Genomic DNA, 22,861 nt, shown 5'->3' on the forward strand with positions numbered 1-22,861 from the left:
ATTGGGCACCTACTGACCTGGGGAGTTTCTCTTTCAATATCCTATCATTTTGCCTTTTCATACTGTTCATGTGGTTCTCAAGGCAGGAATATTGAAGTGGTTTGCCATTCCCTTCTCCGATGGACCACATTCTGTCAGATCTCTCCACCATGACCCGCCCATCATGGGTTGCCCCACGGGCATGGCTTAGTTTCATTGAGTTAGACAAGGCTGTGGTCCTAGTGTGATTAGATTGACTAGTTTTCTGTGAGTTGGTTTCAGTGTGTTTGCCCTCTGATGCCGTCTTGCAACACCTACCATCTTACTTGGGTTTCTCTTACCTTGGGCGTGGAGTATCCCTTCACGGCTGCTCCAGCAGAGCACCGCCATTGCTCCTTACCTTGGACGAGGGGTGTGTGTGTATATATATATATATATATATATATATTTTTTTTTTTTTTTTGGCCAAGCAGCATGTGGGATCTTAATTCCCTGACCAGAGATTGAACCACTGCCCCTGCAGTGTAAGTGCAGAGTCTTAACCACTGCACCATCAGGGAAGTCCCTGTAATACATTGTTAACCAACTTCTTTATGTAGACAAGAACCCACAAGCGTGCCTGGGTATGTCCAGGGACCTACACACCCAGGAGGTAGCCTTGGAACTAGGGTTTCAGTGGGAGTGAGGCCCTTTGAGGAGATTTATGAGATGGAGATTGTCACAATAAAATATTTAGAAGCACAGCAGGAACATATAAGGAAGAATCAATAGCCAAACTATGTAGGGAAAACAGGCAAAAGATCTCAATATTTGTGTTCCCAGGTATTTCTCTAAGTTTCACTCACAAAAGCTGAAAGCCAAAAAATTAAGTTGAATTAAAAAGGAAAGGGTTTTTTTGCACCTAACATTGGGATTTAATTTATTTGGGTCAGTCCCTAGCTCAAATTCCTCAGTTCCTTCCTCTCGCACTCAGAAAAATCAACTTATCACGGTGGCCTACGTGATGTCCAATAATCTGATGTCTCTCTCGGCTCGTTGCCTGCAATTCTGCCCACTTGTTCATCCACTCTGGCTTCAGTGACTCTCATAGAGTTCTTCAGAAAAGTTTGTGTCTTTGTCAGAATTTTCCCTTTCCTTTCCCTAGATATTTGAATGGGCCATGCTTTCACTTCACACATATTTCTACCCCAAGATGTTGGTTCTCAGAGTTCTTCCTTGACTCTTCGATTTTATTTTTTTAATTGGAGTACAGTTGCTTGTGGGCTTCCCAGTGGCGCCGTGGTAAAGAATCTCCCTGCCAGCGCAGGAGACACAAGTTCCCTGTGTTGGGAAGATCCCCTGCAGTAGGAAGTGGCAACCCACTCCAGTATTCTTGCCTGGGAGATTCCACGAAGAGAGGAATCTCGTGGGCTACAGTCCATAGGGTTGCAAAGAGTTGGACACGACTGAGCACACGTGCACTGAGTAGTTGCTTCACACTGTGGCCTTAGGTTCTGCTGTACAACAAAGTGAATCAGCTCTATGTACATGTACATCCTCCTCTGTCTCTCATTTAGTCTGTTTGTCCTACGTCCTGCATGAGAGCCACATTAAGGAAAAGAGTTTGCTTCATTCACTGATGCTTCCTCGAGTCTAGAACTGTGGCTAACCCTCAATAAGTGTTTGTTAAGTAAATAAAAAAGGACATAAATTGAGAAAATCTGGAAACATCCTAAATGTTATATGACAAGGGAACAGTTAAATATAGTACCATTTAGTACTATGTGCCCATGAACAAGGATGTGGTTAAATTTTATATGCTGAAAGAAAAGGCTTTGGGGATATTTTGGTGAGCTAAGACAACAAGTTACAGGATATAGTACACATCTTGAAACAATTAATGTAACACATGCAGTAAAAGAATGTATTTGTCATATGTGTGCTCATACGTGCAGTAGAAAAAGATGGGAAGATGTTCATTAATAGCCTGATCGCTAGGGAATGGGACTGTGGGGGATAGGTTTATACTTTTTTACTTTACATATTTCTCTTTTGAAGTTTTGTAATCATACTTTTAAGATAATACCTTTTGAGGACTTCCCCAGTGGTCCAGTGGTTAGGACTCCGCACTTCCAATGCAGGGTTTGATCTCTGGCCAGGGAACTAGGATCCCACGTGCCATGTGGTGCAGTCAAATAAATAAATAATGACTAAAATAATAATAATACATTTTAAGCTTCCACTCATAAAGTTCTTGATTTTAAGGCAAGCAATCGAAACAAAAATCATGAACAAATATTAAAGGACTGATGCTGAAGCTGAAGCTGCAAAACTTTGGCCACCTGATGTGAAGAACTGACTCATTGGAAAAGACCCTGATTCTGGGAAACATTGAAGGCAGGAGGAGAAGGGGACAACAGAGGATGAGACAGTTGGATGGCATCACTGACTCAAAGGACATGAGTTTGAGCAAGCTCCGGGAGTTGGTGATGGACGGGGAAGCCTGGCGTGCTGCAGTCCATGGGGGTGCAAAGAGTTGGATACGACTGACTGACCGAACTGAATTGAAGTGAATAAGAAAAAAGTCTCAAAACGATAGTACTCTGTGCAGTGCCTCACATACAAAGGACTCAGTAAGTTTCAGTGTGTAAACCTCCTAACAGTCAAAGAAGCTGGAGTTGGGAGAACCCCCGATCCCTCTCTACATCTGTAAACTCTGTCTGCTTGATAATACCCAGATCCTTGCTTCCTGAAAGATGCTCAGAGGCTCAGAGCTTAGAGATCAAAACTCTTAATTTTATAACTACAAGAGGTTATTTTTTAAAAGCATAGCAACATATTTATCATTTGTTTTTAAAATATCATTTTTATTAATGATTTGCATTTAATCATATACTTTCACTTAGGATAAAACAGGAGGATAGTCTAAGCCAAAGCAGTCTATAGCATTAGTGAAAAACAGAGAAAACTAGATTATCCTTGATGTACTTAAAGTCAGATTTTTTTTCTATTTTATATATATATAAAAAAACACAACAACTCTGTTTTCCCTCCCATCTCTCAGATCCACAGCACAGTATTAAGTAGCCAGCCTAGCGTCTCTGCATTAGCTTTCATTTTTGAAGCTCAAAGCTGTCTAAACATCTCTGGTACCAATAATATGTGAAAGCGTAAACTACAAAGAAAGAGGTTAACATGGGGTTAAAATTTCGGATACCCTGAAATTCAAGAGAGAGTCACCTTTGGTAATGTCACAGTATTTTAAGTGACTATGGAGAAGGCAATGGCACCCCACTCCAGTACTCTTGCCTGGAAAATCCCATGGATGGAGGAGCCTGGTAGGCTGCAGTCCATGGGGTCGCTGAGGGTCGGACACGACTGAGCAACTTCACTTTCACCTTTCACTTTCCTGCATTGGAGAAGGAAATGGCAACCCACTCCAGTGTTCTTGCCTGGAGAATCCCAGGGACGGGGAAGCCTGGTGGGCTCCTGTCTATGGGGTCGCACAGTCGGACACGACTGAAGTTACTTAGCAGCAGCAGCATGAAAAGGGCAGAAAGTGTGGAGGGCACACTCTTGGTGGATATAAAATCTATATCAGAAACAGAATAAGGTAAGAAAGCACTGTTATGGGCTGACAAAAAAGGGAGAAGCAAGAGAGAGCTTCCAAATGTTGACCTGCATAGGTGTAATCTGTCTCTTTTTTGGAGTACAGCCATCTGCTTAAACTTGGTCTCTAATTGCTAGCTCACACTGCGTACTTGCTGACATTCTGTGGCCAGCAGATTTACTTTAAGAACAGTCTTAAAATGTCCCTGTGTAAATAAGTTCTTTTTGTATTTACTCTCAGGGAGGTAGCTTTGTCCACCTTTAAATGAAAAGAAAAGAAATGAAATCTGTTAAAGAAAAATGACCTCTTAAGTATGTTTACGTAAGCATACAAGTTTTTAAGAGGCATAGATGAAAAATGGATCTATTAAAACTGCATGTATAATCTTGAGAAATAGAAAGACAGGTGATTAGTCTTGTTCATTCTACCATTGCTAATGCCAAACCAATGTTTTTTAATATTAACAGCTTTGAAAAATGTGAAATAGAGCTTTGAAGCATTGACTCTAAATTCAGTTCCACATCATTAAGGTGCATACATCTCGGCCTGGAGCTCATTTATTCATTTCATTTTGATTTTGTGGCCAATCACTGCTTCAAAATGAATATCCTGTACATGATTTATGGCTGCCACAGCACGTTCAGGAAGAAATCTGTATGAAAGAAAAGATGAATGTTTTTCAGTTTAAAATCTTGGACATCAGAGTTAATTTTTGTTGTCAGTTAAAATAACCTGAGAGTTGTCTGGTTTGCATTTAATTTTTTTTTTCTGTTCTTCCTTTCTTTCTTTATATATATCTCGCTCTTTGTGTGTGTGTGTCTTTTAATACTCACAATTAAAATATTATGCAAGTATAAAGAAAGCACTGCTATATACCATTCTCACCTTCTTATATTAATAAACTCTTGCTTAAACTCTTATGTGAGTAAAGACAAAAATATGAAGGTCTGGGCTTATTTTTGTAAATGTCAATGAATCCTGATGCTAAGAGTTCACAGAGCAATAGCACCAGAATCCATTTAATCAATTTCTCCACCTCTTGAGTTTTTACTGCATATCTATAATATGGTACTTTAAAAGCAGCGACTGCCTTTGAGGAACTTCTTGTTTAACTAAGAGGTTAAGCAACTGGCTCAAATGACTTCACTGGGAATTCTATAAAATGTTTAAAAAAGAAATAATACCATTTCACACAAGCTATTCCTGAAAGGATAAGAGGAGAGAATACTTTCCAAATCAGTTTATGAGGTAAGTATTATGCTGACCCAAAAGTCAAAGACATTACAGAGCAGGGTTAGTTTAATCTTTAGAACGACTCAGTGTGATTCCTTATGTTAGCAAAGTAAAATGGAAAGACCAACGATCCTCTTAATATATTCAGTAAAACTTTTGACAAAATTCACATCTACTCTTGATGAAGACTCTCATCAAAATAATAATAGAAGGGAACTTCTTCAACCTGGTAAAGAGCAAATGAAAAAAATCTACAGCTGGTATCATTCTGAATTATGAAATTGTGACTACTTTCCTCCTAAGATCGGAGACAACGCTTGGACATGCGCTTTCATCAGTCCTCTCTGACATTGCAACAGGAGGTTCTAGCCAGTGTGATAGGGCAAGAACTAGAAAACATAAAGATTGGAAAAAAGAAGAAGCCAGAGTGTCTTGATTTACAGACAATATGATCATTTATGTAAAAATATCTGTTAGAATCTACAAAAAAGCTACTAAAAGTGAGTACAGCAAGGTTGCTAAATACAGATCAAAATGCAAGAATCAAACACATGCAAGTAACAAATAATGGAAAATAGAGATCTTTTAAAATGTCATTTGCAATAGCATCAAAGATTTGAAATACTTTGGGGTAAACCTGAGAAAAAGTGCGTAAGACTTGTACACTGAAAGCTACATGATGCTGTAGTTTCAATATGTACACATATTGAAAAAGATGAAAAAATAAAAAGAAGAGGTATATTGTGTTCTTTGTGCTCTTGGGTTTGAAGACTCAATAATGTTAAATATGTTCATTCTCCCCCAATTGGTCTATAGATTCAATGCAGTCTTAATCAAAACCCCAGCAGGCTTCTTTATTTTTAGCTAGTTCACCGTATTGCATTCTCTTTAAACTGTCTTTCCTTGTCTCTGGCAAAGATTGGGCGGAGACGGTGGATGTAGTAGAGAAAATGATTCATCCTCTTTTTATAGACTGGGTAAGGTAATAACAGAGGCAACTTAACTGTTTTCCCCAGGCATGGAGAGTTTCCATGGCAACTTTCACAACTGAAAGGCTCTCCATAATGATAGCTCTATCAGTGTTTTAGTATTTTAGGTGTTTTGTGCTGTACTTACCTCTCTATTGTTAAGGAGATATTGATATATGATGGTACAAAAATCATTTTCTTATCGGTAAGTATTCCATCTATCAAGCTTCTTACAACTTTGTCTGTCTCCAACACAGGCCATATTCTGTGATTTAAAAAAAAAAGTTGGATTCTTTTTATTTTATTTTTTTAAAAATAATTAATGAAGGCAGGAAAATGATCTTTTCATGAGTTAGGATTTAAAAGTTTCTAGAATTCACTGCTCAAATGCCACCTGCCTCCCCTCCCCCACGCCATGTGGATGTTTCGTTATCATAATCTTCTACTTTCACATCCCACTCTGTGTTTCATGGCTCACTCAGTCAAACCTCAAAACGGTGGAGAGGAATTAGATAGAAGAGCAGGAGAGGAGGCAAGGAAGCCTGATGGGTAGAACTGATCATAGGACAGAAAGAAAACATCTGACATCTTTCTTCAGGGCTCGTTAGCTACAGGAAAAGAAATCTAGAACTAAGTACACTTTCTTTCTTGTGGAGGTGTCCCACAAAGCTGGACTGTTTTGTACTGACTTGCCTGTACTACAGTTTAATGAGAGTTCAAGGTGTGTGTGGGAGTCTTATGTTAAAACTGGAGGGGTGGGATCTTGCATGTACTCAAGACTGTACACATGAGTTCTTGAGAAGTATTCATAACCACAAGCCCAGTGTAGAATGCCCATTAGTACAAGATGATAGCAGGAAATTAAAGTGTAAATGGATTGAAAGTATTGCATCAAAATTAAGATGTCTGAGTGGCTTAATAAATAAAAAGGTTGGGCAGAAGAATTAAGTAGGTAGTGATGGTTTTTCCAGTGGTCATGTATGGATGTGAGAGTTGGACTGTGAAGAAAGCTGAGCACCAAAGAATTGATGCTTTTGAACTGTGGTGTTGGAGAAGACTCTTGAGAGTCCCTTGGACTGCAAGGAGATCCAACCAGTCCATTCTAAAGGATATCAGTCCTGGGTGTTCATTGGAAGGACTGATGTTGAAGTTGGAACTCCAATACTTTGATTACCAGTTGAGAAGAGCTGACTCATTGAAAAAGACTCTGATGCTGGGAGGGATTGGGGGCAGGAGGAGAAGGGGACGACAGAGGATGAGATGGCTGGATGGCATCACTGACTCGATGGATGTGAGTCTGGGTGAACTCCGGGAGTTGGTGATGGACAGAGAGGCCTGGCGTGCTGCGATACATGGGGTCGCAAAGAGTCGGACACGACTGAGTGACTGAACTGAACTGAACTGAACTGGCAGTTATAACTTCCTTCCTTGAGATCTCATGTGATTTATTGCAGATGATGGTGTGATCGAGGTTTTCATGGCATTGAGTGGCAAGCCAGCCAAGAATAATACAAATCTATATTTTTTCTAAATTATGGGGTGCTGCCTCTTTCCTCCCTGATTTCTCCTACCTGATTCTATCAACTCCATCTCTAAGCCAAGCCTGACATTAGTATATGGACATGTCAGCCTTTGCCAAGGAAATTCAGAATCAGGGAGTCTGGGTGGGACCAGTCCCAGATTTTCAGCCTTGCCTGGGTCAGCCCTTAGGGTCACCCTAGGAACCCACACACCTGAGGTCACATTATTTTTGTTTGTTTGTTGGCTTTACCATGCAGCATTCAGGGTCTTAATTCCCCAAGCAAGGATTGAACCCATGCTCCCTGCATTGGAAGCCTGGAGTCATAACTGCTCAACCACCAGGAAAGTCTCCGAGGTTGCATTAGCCTCACTCTTCTCATTTATTTTGCCTTCTCCACCAGAAGACCCTGTCCTCTGGGTACACACTAAGCCTGAATGCTTACCAAGAGGGTTTTTATTGGGCCCAATGAGCCCAGAGTCCCAGTTGTATCATGGTATTTACTAATATACAGTGCTGCGTACTTGTTAAGTGCCTGTGTTCTAACTCAGTTAATGATTCAACTGCCAGGGACTGGCTACAGCTCCAGAGATGACACAGCAGGTTTAGGGTTTCAGAGTCAGTAGCTTCAAATCTGGCATGTGGCGTGTGCATGCTCAGTCGTGTCCGACTCTAATGAGGCTGAGCTTAAAAGGGAATTTCTTAACTCCGTTGTGAGTGTGCACACTAAGGCACCTCAGTTGTGTTCGACTCTTTGTGACCCTATGGACTGTAGCCCAGCAGGCTCCTCTGTCCATGGGATTCTCCAGGCAAGAATACTGGAGTGGGTTGCCATTTTCTCCTCCAGGGGATCTTCCTGACTCAGGGATTGAACCTGTGTTTCCTGCATTGGCAGGTGGGTTCTTCACCATCTAAGCCACCTGGGAAGCCCTGTTAACTTTTTTGAATGACTATATTTAGGACTAATTCCCTTCCAATAATAAACTTACTTCACACTAGCAAGCTTAGTATATTTTGTTAACTTGTAGCAGAATGTATACTGGAATTGAGGCAAATTTGTGAGGCAGGTGTATTAATTTTAGGGTCCTTATCCTTCACCTTTCTGCTTTTTTCCCTCTTATTTCAGGGCCAATTTCTCCTCTCTTATGATCTGAGATCCTCCCTTATCAAAGACAAAGTATATATTTACAGAAATTCACCTTGATCATTTTGAGGGTTTTCCTTATGGCTCAGACAGTGAAGAATCTGCCTGCAATGCAGAAGATGTGGGTTCGATCCCTGGGTCACGATCCCCTGGAGAAGGAAATGGCTACCCACTCCAGCATTCTTGCCTGGAGAAGTCCATGGACAGAAGAGCGTGGTGGGCTACAGTCCATGGGGTCACAAAGAGTCAGACATGACTGAGCAAATAACACTATCACTTTCAAGGGATTAGAGACTCAGTGTATTGCTGTTCTAGAAATGTTTGCATTTTAACGGAAGACAGGGTGGTAACCGTGACCAAATGCATGTGGTTATATTTACTATGTCAATGTTTTCCAAGCCTGTCTCCAGAGTTACCTGATATGGTTGTAAACGAAGCAAAACAAAACAAAATGCCTTATTCTTAGAACTCGTTCCAGTTTACTGAGTCGGAATTTCTAAGGGAGAGGCTAAGAACATTTACTTTTTATGTAAGCACAGGTGATGATTCTTAGGATCAGGCAAGTCTGGAAAATGTTGGAGGATTTTTGCCAGCACTATGGTGGGTACTGGGAGGAAGATGGTGGAAATGAGGCAGATTCCTGTGCCTTTCCATACTCTATTTGAGGAAGATGAACCATGAAGGGGATAAGGGGATGTTAGGTATCATTCATTTTGGGGGTGTGGTTCCAAGAGAAGACACCTCTCCATCCTGCCCACCCCCATTCTCACTCCCTCTTAGCACCTGTGTGTGTGTTGAATATTTCACCTGGACACGAATAAACACCCATTGCTGGACATGTGGACACAGTGCAGGAAGGAAAGGGTAGGATGAATTGAGAAAGTAGCATCAAAATATATACTCTGTCATGTGTAAAACAGATAACTAGTGGGAAGTTACAATATAACACAGGGAGCCCTGCCCAGCATTTTGTGATGACCTAGGGCGGGGGACGGGGAGCGTGGGTGCGATGGCAGGGAGAGAGGCTCACGAGGGAGGGGGTGTGTATACATATCATGGGCACTCAGTTACTTCAGTGGTGTCTGACTCTTTGCGACCCCATGGCTCATTGCCCGTGAGATTTTCCAGGCAAGAATACTGGAGTAGGATGCCAATTCCTCCTCCAGGCGACCTTCCCAACTCAGGGACTGAACCCACGTCTCCGGCATCTCCTGTATTGCAGGTGTATTCTTTACTGCTGAGCCACCGGGGAAGCCTATATATATATATATTTGAGCTGACTGATTTGGGTTGTTGTATGGCAGAAACCAGCACAACATTGTAAAGCAATTATCCTCCAATTAAAAAAAATAAAAAGTGATAATGTTGAATGTTGAAAAAAAAAAACACCCATTGCCTGGATTCATTGGCAGCTAATCTCTCCTGCTAGTCCCTAAAGCATTTTCCCCTTCGTTCATCTAATTTCAAAGTGAAAACATAAAAGCAGTACAGTAACATTAATAAGAAAAAAATGACAAAGAAAAAAATGCTTTTCCTTTTCCGTTTTTTTCCCATATTTTCTCAGTTGACCCACCTACAAATTTCTCATGTAATTTTTATAGGAATTTCCCATGTAATTTTCATAGGAATTACTCATGCAATTGTCATAGGAATTTCTCATGTAATTTTCATAGGAATTTCTCATGTAATTTTATATGAATTTCTCATGTAGTTTTCATAGTAATCACTCATGTAATTTTCTTACTAATTTCTCATGTAATTTTCATACTAATTTCTCATGCTATATTTCTATTCTAACTTGATCTTGGCCTCACCTTGTACTTGGGTTTTTGGTGAACCCAGTATTCACAAAAACTGGGCAGAGACATGAAGTTTTGATACCAGTTTTTCCCAAGGCTTCAAGTTCTGATGTCAGGGCTCGGTGGAAACCAACAGCAGCAAATTTGCTGGAACTGTAAGAGAATTATCCGTCCTTGTTAGCTAAGGAAAAGTGAAACACATTCTTCAACTCTCTGTGAGAAGAAAATGTTGATTTTGCTTGAGAACTAATAAAATCTTCCACTTGGTCATCTATTTTCACATCTGGTTTCATTGAATTGTGACTGTAGCAGTGATAACAACAGAACAAATTCTGCTGCTGCTAAGTCGCTTCAGTCGTGTCCGACTCTGTGCGACCCCATAGACGGCAGCCCACCAGGCTGCCCCGTCCCTGGGATTCTCCAGGCAAGAACACTGGAGTGGGTTGCCATTTCCCTCTCCAATGCATGAAAGTGAAAAGTGAAAGTGAAGTCGCTCAGTCGTGTCCGACTCTTTTCGACCCCATGGACTGCAGCCTACCGGGCTCCTCCATCCATGGGATTTTCCAGGCAGGAGTACTGGAGGGGTGCCATTGCCTTCTCCAAACCAATTCTAATAAAACTTTAACTTCATTACTGCTCACTTTTCCACTCTACATGTAGTTTTCCATGCAGTTTTTAAACTTTTTTCTAATCAGTTTTTACTACTATTTTTATTTTGAAATATATGAATCAAGAAGAACATGTTTAGAAAAATTACATAACTAATATCTGTATTAACAAGCTTCTGTGGGACTCTATGCATCTCTACTTTCTCAATGGTTTCTCTCTTGAAATGTAGAGTTCACTTTGGCTTCTTAATTTCATTGTGAACATCTGGAGTAAAAAGACTTTTGGTGTGTTAGTGTGAGCGACCTTCAAGATATCACCTTGTCTTTTTCCTTAGAGTTTCCCATCTTTAAAATGCTGGTAATAAAATACATGACTGTCTTGAGGATTAAATTGCATAATAACTCTATTACTTAAAAGTAATATGCATAATAACTTTATTACCTATAAGGAGCTATGTAATGTTAATTGTATTTTTGACCCAGATGACAATAAGAACAATAAAGTTAAAGGTTGACTCTTTCTTAAAGGAAAAGAAAAAAGGGAAACTATTAGTACATTGGGTTTCCACATTTCTAAACATTAAAACAATATTGCATGTTTAATCTGTGAAATTCTGATTTGTGTTTTACAATGGTAGAGGCAGTTTGAAATAAACATTTGTATGTGCATGGACACCTTAACCTACAGTGAAACTTAACTACATCTGTGACTACTTTCACTGTCAGAAATAATTTGATTCATGACTAAATTCAAACTTGAACATGGATGTGCAGGTAAACAATAAACCAACTATCTACCCAGCCACTGATAAACATGTTAACAAGTTAAATTTTTCTATGAGGTTGATATAAGGCTGGAATAAGAAAATGAGATGCCATTGAAGGAGGTACAAAGAAAAGATTTTTTGCAAATAGTGAATCCTGATGAAAGTGAAAGAGGAGAGTGAAAAAGTTGGCTTAAAGCTCAACATTCAGAAAACGAAGATCATGGCATCTGGTCCCATCATTTCATGGCTGATAGATGGGGAAACAGTGGAAACAGTGTCAGACTTTATTTTTGGGGCTCCAAAATCACTGCAGATGGTGATTGCAGCCAAGAAATTAAAAGACGCTTACTCCTTGGAAGGAAAGTTATGACCAACCTAGATAGCATATTCAAAAGCAGAGACATTACTTTGCCAACAAAGGTCCGTCTAGTGAAGGCTATGGTTTTTCCAGTGGTCATGTATGGATGTGAGAGTTGGACTGTGAAGAAGGCTGAGTGCCAAAGAATTGATGCTTTTGAACTGTGGTATTGGAGAAGACTCTTGAGAGTCCCTTGGACTGCAAGGAGATCCAACCAGTCCATCCTAAAGGAGATCAATTCTGGGTGTTCATTGGAAGGACTGATGTTGAAGCTGAAACTCCAGTACTTTGGCCACCTCATGCGAAGAGTTGACTCATTGGAAAAGACTCTGATGCTGGGAGGGATTGGGGGCAGGAGGAGAAGGGAACTACAGAGGATGAGATGGCTGGATGGCATCACTGACTCGATGGACATGAGTTTGAGTAAACTTCGGGAGCTGGTGATGGACAGGGAGGCCTGGTGTGCTGCGGTTCATGGGGTCGCAAAGAGTCAGACACGAATGAGCGACTGAACTGAACTGAGGGCCTTCTTACCTTCTTCTTTTTATATCCTAGTTGTCTGTTGTTTTGTTGTTGTTTAGTCGCTAAGTTGTGTCCAACTCTTTTGTGACACCATGGACTGTAGTCTGCCAGGCTCCTCTGTCCATGGGATTTTCCAGACTAGACTACTGGAGTGGGTTGCCATTTTCTTCTCCAGGGGATCTTCCCAACCCAGGACCAAACCCTCATCTCCTACATTGGCAGGTAGATCTTTACCACTGAACCACCAGGGAAGCCCGTGTCCTTGGTAGACCATGGAGTATGCTATCTGCATTTTTGAATATGGTAGAGGCTTTCTCTCAAACTTTCTCTTTCTCTGCCTCTCTCTCTCTCTTACACACACACACACACACACACACACACAGTCTCTCATGACACAAGCACGCTGAAAAATGGTTTGTTCCAGTGGCCACTCTGTTTAGCTTTTCTTGGGCACAAGGACCATTGCACAGACTTATGTTCATTTGGACTTATCTGCATGTTTTGCTTCTTAGCCTGTGAATTCCTCATTTCTTTTATGAACATCTACTCATTCCAGGATACAATGGAAACATCCTTGGCACTACTCTTTTCTTTCATTGCTGTGCAGAGGAGTTTTCAGAAATTTAAAAATATTTTAAATGATGATGAGTTTCATTATTTTAGGAGAAGTCATTTTTAGGAGTTTATTCCAAATTACTATATATATTCTATAAATCCAAATTAACTGTATGAGATTTCTTTAGTTTTTATTTTTTGCAAGACATTTGATTCATTTTGATATTTGGCAAAACTAATACAATTATGTGAAGTTTAAAAATAAAATAAAATTTAAAAAAAAGAAAAAGAAGAAAATAAAAAAAAATAATATAAAAAAAAAAGATGAAGGAAACATAATTATAGCTCTCAGAAAAGAATTACAAAATGAAATAAATTACCTGTTAGGAAAATTGGAATCTGAGGTCTAATAAACCCTTAAAGGGGCTCCTCAGGTTTCACTAGTGGTAAAGAACATGCTTTTCAATGCAGGAGATGAAAGAGCTATGGGTTCATTCCTTGGGTTGGGAGGATCCCCTGGAGAAGGGCATGGCAACGCACTTCAATATTCTTGCCTGGGGAATATCATAGATCGAGGAGCCTGTTGGGTTACAGTCCATGGGGTCTCAAAGAGTTGGACAGGACTGACGCGACTTAGCATGGATGCATGCAAATACTTACAAGTGTAAAAATATGTAACACTGCTAGAAAGTAATACTTACCAATATGGAATAAGATAAGGAATCACTCCGTGGCCGCACACTGAAGCCACTGTGACAATGTGGCCATGGTTTCTCCTTATCATTGATGGAAGAAGTGCTTTTGTGATCTTCAGAATCATTGCAGAGAGAAAAGTAACAATGACACAAGTGTTAGATTTCCCAACTATGCAGTTTTATTTTTGTAATTAATTAATTTATTTTAATTGGAGGATAATTACCTGACTGAAGGTTTTTGCCATATATCGACATGAATCAGCCACAGGTGCACATGTGTCCCCTCATCCTGAACCTCCCTCCCCCCTCCCTCCCCATCCTATCCCTCTGGGTTGTCCCACAGCACCAGTTTTGAGTGGCCCTGATTCATGAATCGAACTTGCACTGGTCGTCTATGTTCCATATGGTAATATTCACATTTCAATGCTATTTTCTCAAATCATCCCCCACCTCACCTTCTCCCGCTTTATATATATATGAAGTATTACATATTTTTAAACTTGTAAGAGGTTGCCACGCCCTTCTCCAGGGGATCTCCCAGCCCAGGGATTGAATCCACAGCTCTTTCATCTGTTCTTTGCATCTGTGTCTCTTTTGCTGCCTTGCATATAGGGTTGTTGTTACCATGGTGGTTTTATTTTTAAGACAAAGTGTCTTTTGAAACAACTTTTACAATGAAATGAAATGTGTGCCAAGATTCCATGATTATTTCTCTATCAGTGATAGAAATGAAAAATGATTGGAACGATTGGTTTAAGCTGACACTGAGTGCTATGTACCGTGTACCACATGTCAAAAAAACTCATCTTAATATCCCTTTCCTTCCCTTCAGAGGGAATCCATAAACTCTCTTTTATGGATCCAACAATGTTATTAACGGAAAAACTCAAGAGTTTTCAGAACTGAAAAAATTCCAGATGGTAATGTATCTTGCGATTTCTTTGGTTTGGGACTTTAGCTTTCTAACAGGAAGAGTTAAAACCCTGTGTAGTTATATCAGTTTCAATAGAAAAAGTCGAGTCCTATACTGATGGTCATTAGGCAACTTGATTAGGTTTAGTATCTCCTGTTTGTAATATTGTTCATCATATATTGATGCCATAGGAAACAAAAGTCTTTCTTTTCCTCCAAAAAGCTTTCTGTTTTGTGAGAAATATCAATAATATTTTATGAGAATTTTATAAGTCCACCCTATAGACCCTATGCAAATTCATAGAGCCAGAACTGCTAAACCACGGCACCCCCAAATTCCTGACCCACAGAAACTGTGAGAGGAAAGTAAACATTTATTCTTGCTTTAGGTCACTGAGTTTTGTTGTGTAGCTATAGAGAGTGACAATAAACTGTGGAAAATTCTTCAAGAGATGGGAATACCAGACCACAGGACCTGCCTCTTGAGAAGCCTATATGCAGGTCAGGAAGCAACAGTTAGAACTCGACATGGAACAACAGACTGGTTCCAAATAGGAAAAGGAGTTCGTCAAGGCTATATATTGTTACCCTGCTTATTTAACTTCTATGCAGAATACATCATGAGAAACACTGGGCTGGAAGAAGCACAGGCTGGAATCAAGATTGCTGGGAGAAATATCAATAACCTCAGATATGCAGATGACACCACCCTTATGGCAGAAAGTGAAGAGGAACTCAAAAGCCTCTTGATGGAAGCGAAAGAGGAAAGTGAAAAAGTTGGCTTAAAGCTCAACATTCAGAAAACGAAGATCATGGCATCTTGTCCCATCATTTCATGGGAAATAGATGAGGGAACAGTGGAAACAGTGTCAGACTTTATTGTTTGGGGCTCCAAAATCACTGCAGATGGTGATTGCAGCCAAGAAATTAAAAGACGCTTACTCCTTGGAAGGAAAGTTATGACCAACCTAGATAGCATATTCAAAAGCAGAGACATTACTTTGCCAACAAAGGTCCATCTAGTGAAGGCTATGGTTTTTCCAGTGGTCATGTATGGATGTGAGAGTTGGACTGTGAAGAAGGCTGAGCGCCAAAGAATTGATGCTTTTGAACTGTGGTGTTGGAGAAGACTCTTGAGAGTCCCTTGGACTGCAAGGAGATCCAACCAGTGCATTCTGAAGGAGATCAGCCCTGGGACTTCTTTGGAAGGAATGATGCTGAAGCTGAAACTCCAATACTTTGGCCACCTCATGCAAAGAGTTGACTCATTGGAAAAGATGCTGATGCTGGGAGGGATTAGGGGCAGGAGGAGAAGGGGATGACAGAGGATGAGATGGCTGGATGGCATCACTGACTCGATGGATGTGAGTCTGAGTGAACTCCAGGAGTTGGTGATGGACAGGGAGGCCTGGTGTGCTGCGATTCATGGGGTCACAAAGAGTCGGACACGACTGAGCGACTGAACTGAACTGATAGAGAGTGAATGCATGGAGTCTCTTTGTAGTTCAGTGGAAATAATAATTCATTATCATTAGCATATGTAAAGGATTTTGGAAAATGAGGAAAAATATCTCTTTTTTCTTCTGTCTCCTGGAATCCAGCTCTGTCCTAGGTTCCACACTAACACTGAGGCTCTGGAAGATTAATTCATATAAATGTTCTCTACAAAGGCACATTTCCATCTCTCACAAAACCAACCAATCTTAAGAGGTCTGTAGAGCCATATCTCTAAGCTCCAACCTGATGTAGACCTTGTTCCAGATTTCCATTTAAAATAGTCTCCGACTCCTATATAACGCAAGTAGGGAGCTCTTTGTCCTTTCTATTCTACAATTCCATGACATAAGGTCACAAGGGAAGGTACACAATATGTATTTTCTCTAAAGCACCGAAAAGACATACACTGACAATCCTTAGCAAACAAAACAAACAAGTGTTAGTTGCTCAGTCATGTCCAGCTCTTTGCGATGCCATGGACAGAAGCTCGCTAGGCTCCTCTGTCCACAGGATTCTCCAGACTAGAATACTGGAGTGGGTTACCATTTCCTTCTCCAGGGGATCTTCCCAATCCAGGGATGGAACCCGGGCCTCCTGCACTGCAGGCAGATGCTCTACTGTTTAAGCTGCCAGGGAAGCCCTATTCTTAGAAAAGTGCCACAAATATCCGGTTGGCTAAAAAGTTCATTCGGATTTGCCATCAGCTGGCAAAACCAGTACGAACATTTTGGCCAACCCAATATTCTTTTTGCGTGCCTAGTACGTACCAGGCTTTGTGTAGGTACTGGTGGATGAAACAGACTAACTAGCCTACATTCTGGTGAGTTGTGTTTCCTTGAACCCTGTGCCCTTCTGTCAGTTGTTATTCAGTTGCCAAGTTGTGTCTGACTCTTTGCGACCCCATGAACTGCAGCATGCCACGACGCCTTCTGTCAGAGACACCAATATTTGATGATTGTTGTTTTTAGTTCAGTTCAGTTCAGTTCAGTCGCTCAGTCGTGTCCGACTCTTTGCGACCCCATGAATCACAGCACACCAGGCCTCCCTGTCCATCACCAACTCCCAGAATTCACTCAGACTCACGTCCATCGAGTCAGTGATGCCATCCAGCCATCTCATCCTCTGTCGTCCCCTTCTCCTCTTGCCCCCAATCCCTCCCAGCATCAGAGTCTTTTCCAATGAGTCAACTCTTCGCTTGAGGTGGCCAAAGTACTGGAGTTTCAGCTTTAGCATCATTCCTTCCAAAGAACACCCAGGACCGTTCTCCTTCAGAATGGACTGGTTGGATCTCCTTGCAGTCCAAGGGACTCTCAAGAGTCTTCTCCAACACCACAGTTCAAAAGCATCAATTCTTCGGTGCTCAGCCTTCTTCACAGTCCAACTCTCACATCCATACATGACCACAGGAAAAACCATAGCCTTCACTAGACGGACCTTTGTTGGCAAAGTAATGTCTCTGCTTTTGAATATGCTGTCTAGGTTGGTCATAACTTTCCTTCCAAGGAGTAAGTGTCTTTTAATTTCATGGCTGCAGTTGTCCATCCAGAAGGACGTGAACTCAATTATGAATTTCATGTACCTTAAGAGAAGTTGTCAAACATGCACAACCTAGGGATGTTTCTGACTCACACTCACCCAAAAATGTCCTAAGATGTTGACCTCAAAAGTTTTGGTGATCTCCTCATCCTTTGTACTAAGAAGGTCAGCTGGATATATTGCCCCAGCGTTATTCACTACGATGGTTACATCACCAACTTCTTTCTTTACCTTTTGAAATAGAAAGAACAGTCATTAGGTGCATTAGAAATAGAAAGCTCATTGGATGTATTATAGAAACTCAAAGTTTTGGGACTAATATCATCCAGGGATCAGATTCTTTATTCTAGTTGATGAGATCGCTGAGAGTTCAAGGGGAAAAGAGCATTAGCCCAAAGTGTGGTTACAAAAGGAACACTATCATAAAACTGGGATAAATTGGTTTTTTAACAGCTAAATTTCAGTACCTAGTACATCATAGACTTTTTTTTTTTTGGTAACTTACCAATAAAGTGAAATTAGTGTTTTGTTGATTAACTGATATATCAGTTCTAATCAAACATTTAAAAACTGTTAGTTGAGTAATCCTAGTTTCCCCACCTAGGTCATGTGTACTGGCTACATGACCTTGGTCTGACATATCTGTTCTTACCAAATGTTTTTAAAGTGCTAATTGGGTAATCTTGGCTTCTCCACCTGCTAGCTACATGACCTTTGATTTCACCTCTTTGAATCTCAATTTGCTCATCAGTCAAATGAGGTTTATAGAGTTATTGTAGGGATTAAAGGGTGAAAATGTCTATCAACATGCTTGGTCTAATGTATTTGATATTTACTCTTAAGCATTGTTATTATAATTAATATACATTTTCTATAGAAGATTAGTTTGGCACCAACATAAAATCCCAAAGAAAAATAATTAAAGGAAAAAACAAAGGAACTTCTGTAAAGATGATAGGACTAAAAGGAAGACTAGAACATGATCCTTTTCCCTGGTGATAAATCTTTGTTCTTTCACTCTGTACTATTGCTCGAACTTCTGATCAGAATGAAATTGACTAATAATACAAAACAATAATAATAGGCAGAGTTGAGTGGATCATATGGAAGAAAAAAGTGTATGTCCTTCCTTGTAAACACAGCTACCTCAGTTAGCAGAGGCTAAAAAAAAAAAATCGAATTTAAATTAGGCTGTCATAAAGAACCTTTTCATATTCCACGTAAAGGGACATAAAACCATGGGAAGAAATTTGTATCCTGGAGTCTCACCTGGTTTACGGAGCTATAAATCTCTTCTCTGTTACTGCAGTCTACCACAAACACGTGTGTAGTGGCCCCGAGTTTTCTGCATTCTGCTGCAGTTTCCTCAACACCATGCTGTAATTGGGAAAAAACAAATTCTGAATGGTGTAGGTCAGTGAGTAGACAACAGGGAGGTAGAAAATAGCTGAGATTAAATTTTTTCAAAGATTAAAATTCAGAGGACTTCCCTGGTGCTCCTATGGTTAAGAATCTGCCTTCCAATGCAGGGGACACAGGTTCAATCCCTGGTCGGGGAACTAAGATCCCACATGCTGTGGAGCAACGAAGCCCGTGTGTCACAAGTAGAGAAACCCCACCAAAACTAGAGAAAGCTTGCTGCAACAAAAGCCCGTGCAGCCAAAAAAAAAGAAAAAAAATTGAAACAGAATTTCCTCCTTGTTTGTGAGCAAATTTCATGAGAGACACTGCTTGACTAATCTGCAGAGGTCACAACCCGGCTTTTCTGCCGGGGAAGGCTCATATTCGTCTCGTGTGTTTCCACCTTGTTAAGCTGTATTCTCATAAAGAACATGCTTGAAAGATACTGCTCTTTGTGGTGTCATGAAGGGAGATGTTTGAGTATGGAGAAGAAAAGAAAAATCAACAGTATATTTACCATATATTTGTTGAGCACCAATTATGTAATAGACAGTAAAACATAAATTCTAAATTAGTGGTAATTTTAAACTATATACCTCTGCCCATCAGACTTTTCTCGACAATCTTGCTTTAATCCTCTAGAAAGGAAGGAGGAAGAAGGATCCTTATTTGAGAAAATCTTTCATGGAGAGACTATGCTACTAATTCCAGGGCCATAAGATTATGTTCTTTAGGTGTCCTGGAGTAAAAATGAGCAAATGACATGGGATGGATTCTTGTCTATGTAACTGCTTTGCTCGTAACTCCAGGACATACAGACAGAGGAACTCATTTTCAGCCTAAATTCAAAGACCTCTTTCCTAAAATAAAGTCACCCTGATGCTTCTTAACCTGCATTTCTGGAAAATTAGCATTCTTTTCAAGTTCTGACATCTGTTGAATTTCATAAAGAAGATTATAAAGTATTTAAAATTATACTTTTTCCTTTCAGAATTTGTTAGCTCTTCTCTGTGATGAAGAGTCAAGATGTCTTGAAAGCCCTTTTGGCATGTTGGGAGGTTAGTAGTGTGGTTGTTATTTGGGGCTATCCCCGAGTGAGTGTTGGGTGGTTTTGCTTTTCCAGTAGGGATGACTAATAATATGAAGCAATAATAATAGGCAGAGTTAAGTGGTTTGCATGGAAGGAAAAAGTATATATCCTTCATCCAAGGTCATTGTCCCTCACAGATTTCTGAGGAGTTTCAGAAGTATAAAGGAGGAGGTCAGGAGACTCACTATTTGGGTTTTAGCTGGGAGCTTGTTCATTGCAGATTACAAGATGACACTCTTTTATCTCTAGAGTTAAGGTCAGTCGAGAGCTATTAGTAATCTAAGTTTTCATCAGATGCTGAGCTAGAAAACTGCAAGATGTAATGTCTTGTCTTCATAAGCAAAATTCTTGCTTCAACTCCAGCGTGTGGTGTGAACTCCACTTGTCACAGTTCAGATTTAATGTGAATAAACTGTTAACATGACTTGTTGTGTAAGGCAAAAGAAGCCAGCATAACAGAAAGACAGTTGATAGTTAAAGGAGATTTGGATTACACTTACAGCCTTAGAGTGAATCATGTAATATCTTAAATGTTCAACCATAAAAATGCAAGGGCTCAAAGAGACCCTGTGAGGCTAGGTGACCTATCATTCAGGCAGAATCTTAAATAAGTCATTTTTCCTTCTTATCATTGGGATTTAAAAAATGCATAAAAGATGTCAGGTCTTTCTCCCAAAATATACATCTGGAGGCATCCAGAGTTTAAATTTCATCAAGCCCTTCTCATGAATTTATACTTATTTATTTATTTTTTTGATAAACACCTGAGAACAGCAAGCAGTTATTTTCTCAATTTGTAAATTCTTGTCCTTTTCTTGAAAGTGTATTGAAATCTTTTCAAGGACCAAACTGATGCCAAATAACTTTTATGTGAATCAGCTTATCTTAAGTGCTCATATCTGTTATATAAAAATATATCAATTTTTTGTGTGTAATGTAATATTATTTACTAAATAGAAAGAACCAGAGAACAAGTTTTCTAAATTCAAAAGACATTTCTGAAGGTCTTAAGAAAATAGGTGCCAGTTAGACATGTTGGCAAAGAACAGTAACATATGGCAACTAAAGTCTCACTGTGATTTGTAGAAACACTAACTCTCAAAAAAAAAACAAAAAAAACTGGATATTTTTTTTTCCTATCCTAAAATTCTGCAAGCATTTTTTCTGTGAATATTTGCGTGGCTGAGTCAGAATTCAAAAGTTTAGGAGGTACCCTGGATCCTGGTGTTCCAGTAGTTAAGAGTCAGTACTTCCAAAGCAAGGGGCATGGGTTCAATTCCTGGTGGGGGAACTAGAATTCTGCATGCCATGTGGTGCAGCGAAAAAATTTTAAAAATAAGAACAAAGCAAAAGTTTAGGGAAAATGATACAAGATTTCAGTTGTGAGTAGTTAATTTAGTGTTTACAAATATCAATAGCAAAAAAAAAAAAAATGCCCAAGAAAAAGTCTGATGCTCTTCACGGAAGTGCCTATAGCCAGGCATTGTTTTAAGCACTTAAATAGTAATTTGTTTAGTCTTTCTTTCTGTTTCTTTCTGTTAAGAGCCAGATGGTAAACATATTAGGGTTCTGTGCATGTGAGAGTTGGGCACCAAGAGATTCTGTTACATGTTCTTTGTTTTCCATCTGGTTTTTGCCTGGACAGCCCTTTAAAAAATACATCCCTAGCTCAACAGGCTGCTCTGGGAGCAAGTCTGGCCCACTGGCTGTAGTGTGTTAACCCCTGTTCTTAACCCATCCTGTGAACTGTTATCCCCATTTCAGAGACAAGGAAACTGAGGCTGGGAGAAATTAAGTGATCGTTCAATTTAAACAGTTTGGAAGTAGCCTGGCTCCTGAATCTGTTATCTGTTATCTGTTATCAAACCAGCATATCAGGACACAAAAATCACTGCTAAGGTCTCAGTGAAGTTTCCATCAAACCATCCTGATGCATGTGTAGAGTAAGGCTGTAGGAAATGTAGTTAACACACTTTGAACAAGAAAAATACCAAGATAAGCAAATGCTAAGTCAAATAAATTTAAAAACACCCATCTCACTTGTATGGGCCCTCCCTGGTGGGTAACTTTAAAAGATGGGCAGATGAATCCAGTACCTTATTAATATCCCACAGAACCAGTCTGCTCTTCCGTTTTGCAAATTCATAGGCGGTCTGCCTGCCTATTCCATGCCCGGCTCCTGTAATGAGAACAATCTCTCCAGCCACAGATTTTCTCCTCCTGGGAATGAAGACCTTCACCAGAGATTCCAAGTAGGAATAAATGATGATGAGCAGAAGCAGAAGGAGATCCAAGATAATCTTCATGGCTCTGCTCTGCACTTTTCTCCTCTGCCTCAGCTCCTGTCTAGTCTCAGCAAAGTGCCCTCCTCTTCAAACAGCTTCAGGAATGAGCTGTATTTCAGGTGTTGATAGGGCTGGCCAAAGTAGTGACGATTTGTAGGCAGGTTTTGGTCATGTGTTCTAACGTGTTAGACACCACTTGAGCTTTTGAAGCTGGGCCGATTGTTAGTAAAAATTTGGCACAGGGACAAGGGAACTCTAGAAAAGGTTCTAGAAAACTCTGGACTTGCTTTCTGAGAAGCATTTCTGTACTATGTTTCATCACGTCAACTGAAAAAAAAAAAAAAGATGCACAACCTAAAAGCTGAGTGTGCGTGTCCGTGTTGGTCGCTCAGTCGTATCTGCCT

At 40.1% G+C, this 22,861-nt stretch overlaps 1 protein-coding gene across 1 annotated transcript; it reads right to left on the reverse strand.

Moving 5' to 3' along the window:
- Window positions 1-2,804: 2,804 nt before the first annotated feature.
- Window positions 2,805-22,623, reverse strand: LOC133249818 (17-beta-hydroxysteroid dehydrogenase 13). The gene is made up of 7 exons (XM_061420760.1): window positions 22,269-22,623; window positions 18,951-19,058; window positions 17,781-17,912; window positions 13,743-13,849; window positions 10,247-10,384; window positions 5,918-6,034; window positions 2,805-4,220 (listed from the first exon to the last, which is right to left on the reverse strand). The coding sequence occupies exons 1-7, from the start codon at window positions 22,476-22,478 to the stop codon at window positions 4,130-4,132; spliced, it is 903 nt and encodes a 300-aa protein (XP_061276744.1). The 5' UTR covers window positions 22,479-22,623; the 3' UTR covers window positions 2,805-4,129.
- Window positions 22,624-22,861: the final 238 nt, after the last annotated feature.

This window comes from Bos javanicus, chromosome 6 (assembly GCF_032452875.1).
Source record: "Bos javanicus breed banteng chromosome 6, ARS-OSU_banteng_1.0, whole genome shotgun sequence".
In the NCBI taxonomy this organism is placed as follows: Eukaryota; Metazoa; Chordata; class Mammalia; order Artiodactyla; family Bovidae; genus Bos; species Bos javanicus.

What these genes read in the sequence shown, in the direction of transcription:
- LOC133249818 (XM_061420760.1), bottom strand. Translation starts at nt 22,478, where the DNA reads ATGAAGATTATCTTGGATCTCCTTCTGCTTCTGCTCATCATCATTTAT. An exon ending in TTCTGTGGGATATTAATAAG is followed by an intron (nt 19,059 to 22,268) that starts GTACTGGATTCA and finishes TCCCAATTACAG; the next exon opens with CATGGTGTTGAGGAAACTGC. An exon ending in CCTTATCTTATTCCATATTG is followed by an intron (nt 10,385 to 13,742) that starts GTAAGTATTACT and finishes ATTCTCTTACAG; the next exon opens with TTCCAGCAAATTTGCTGCTG.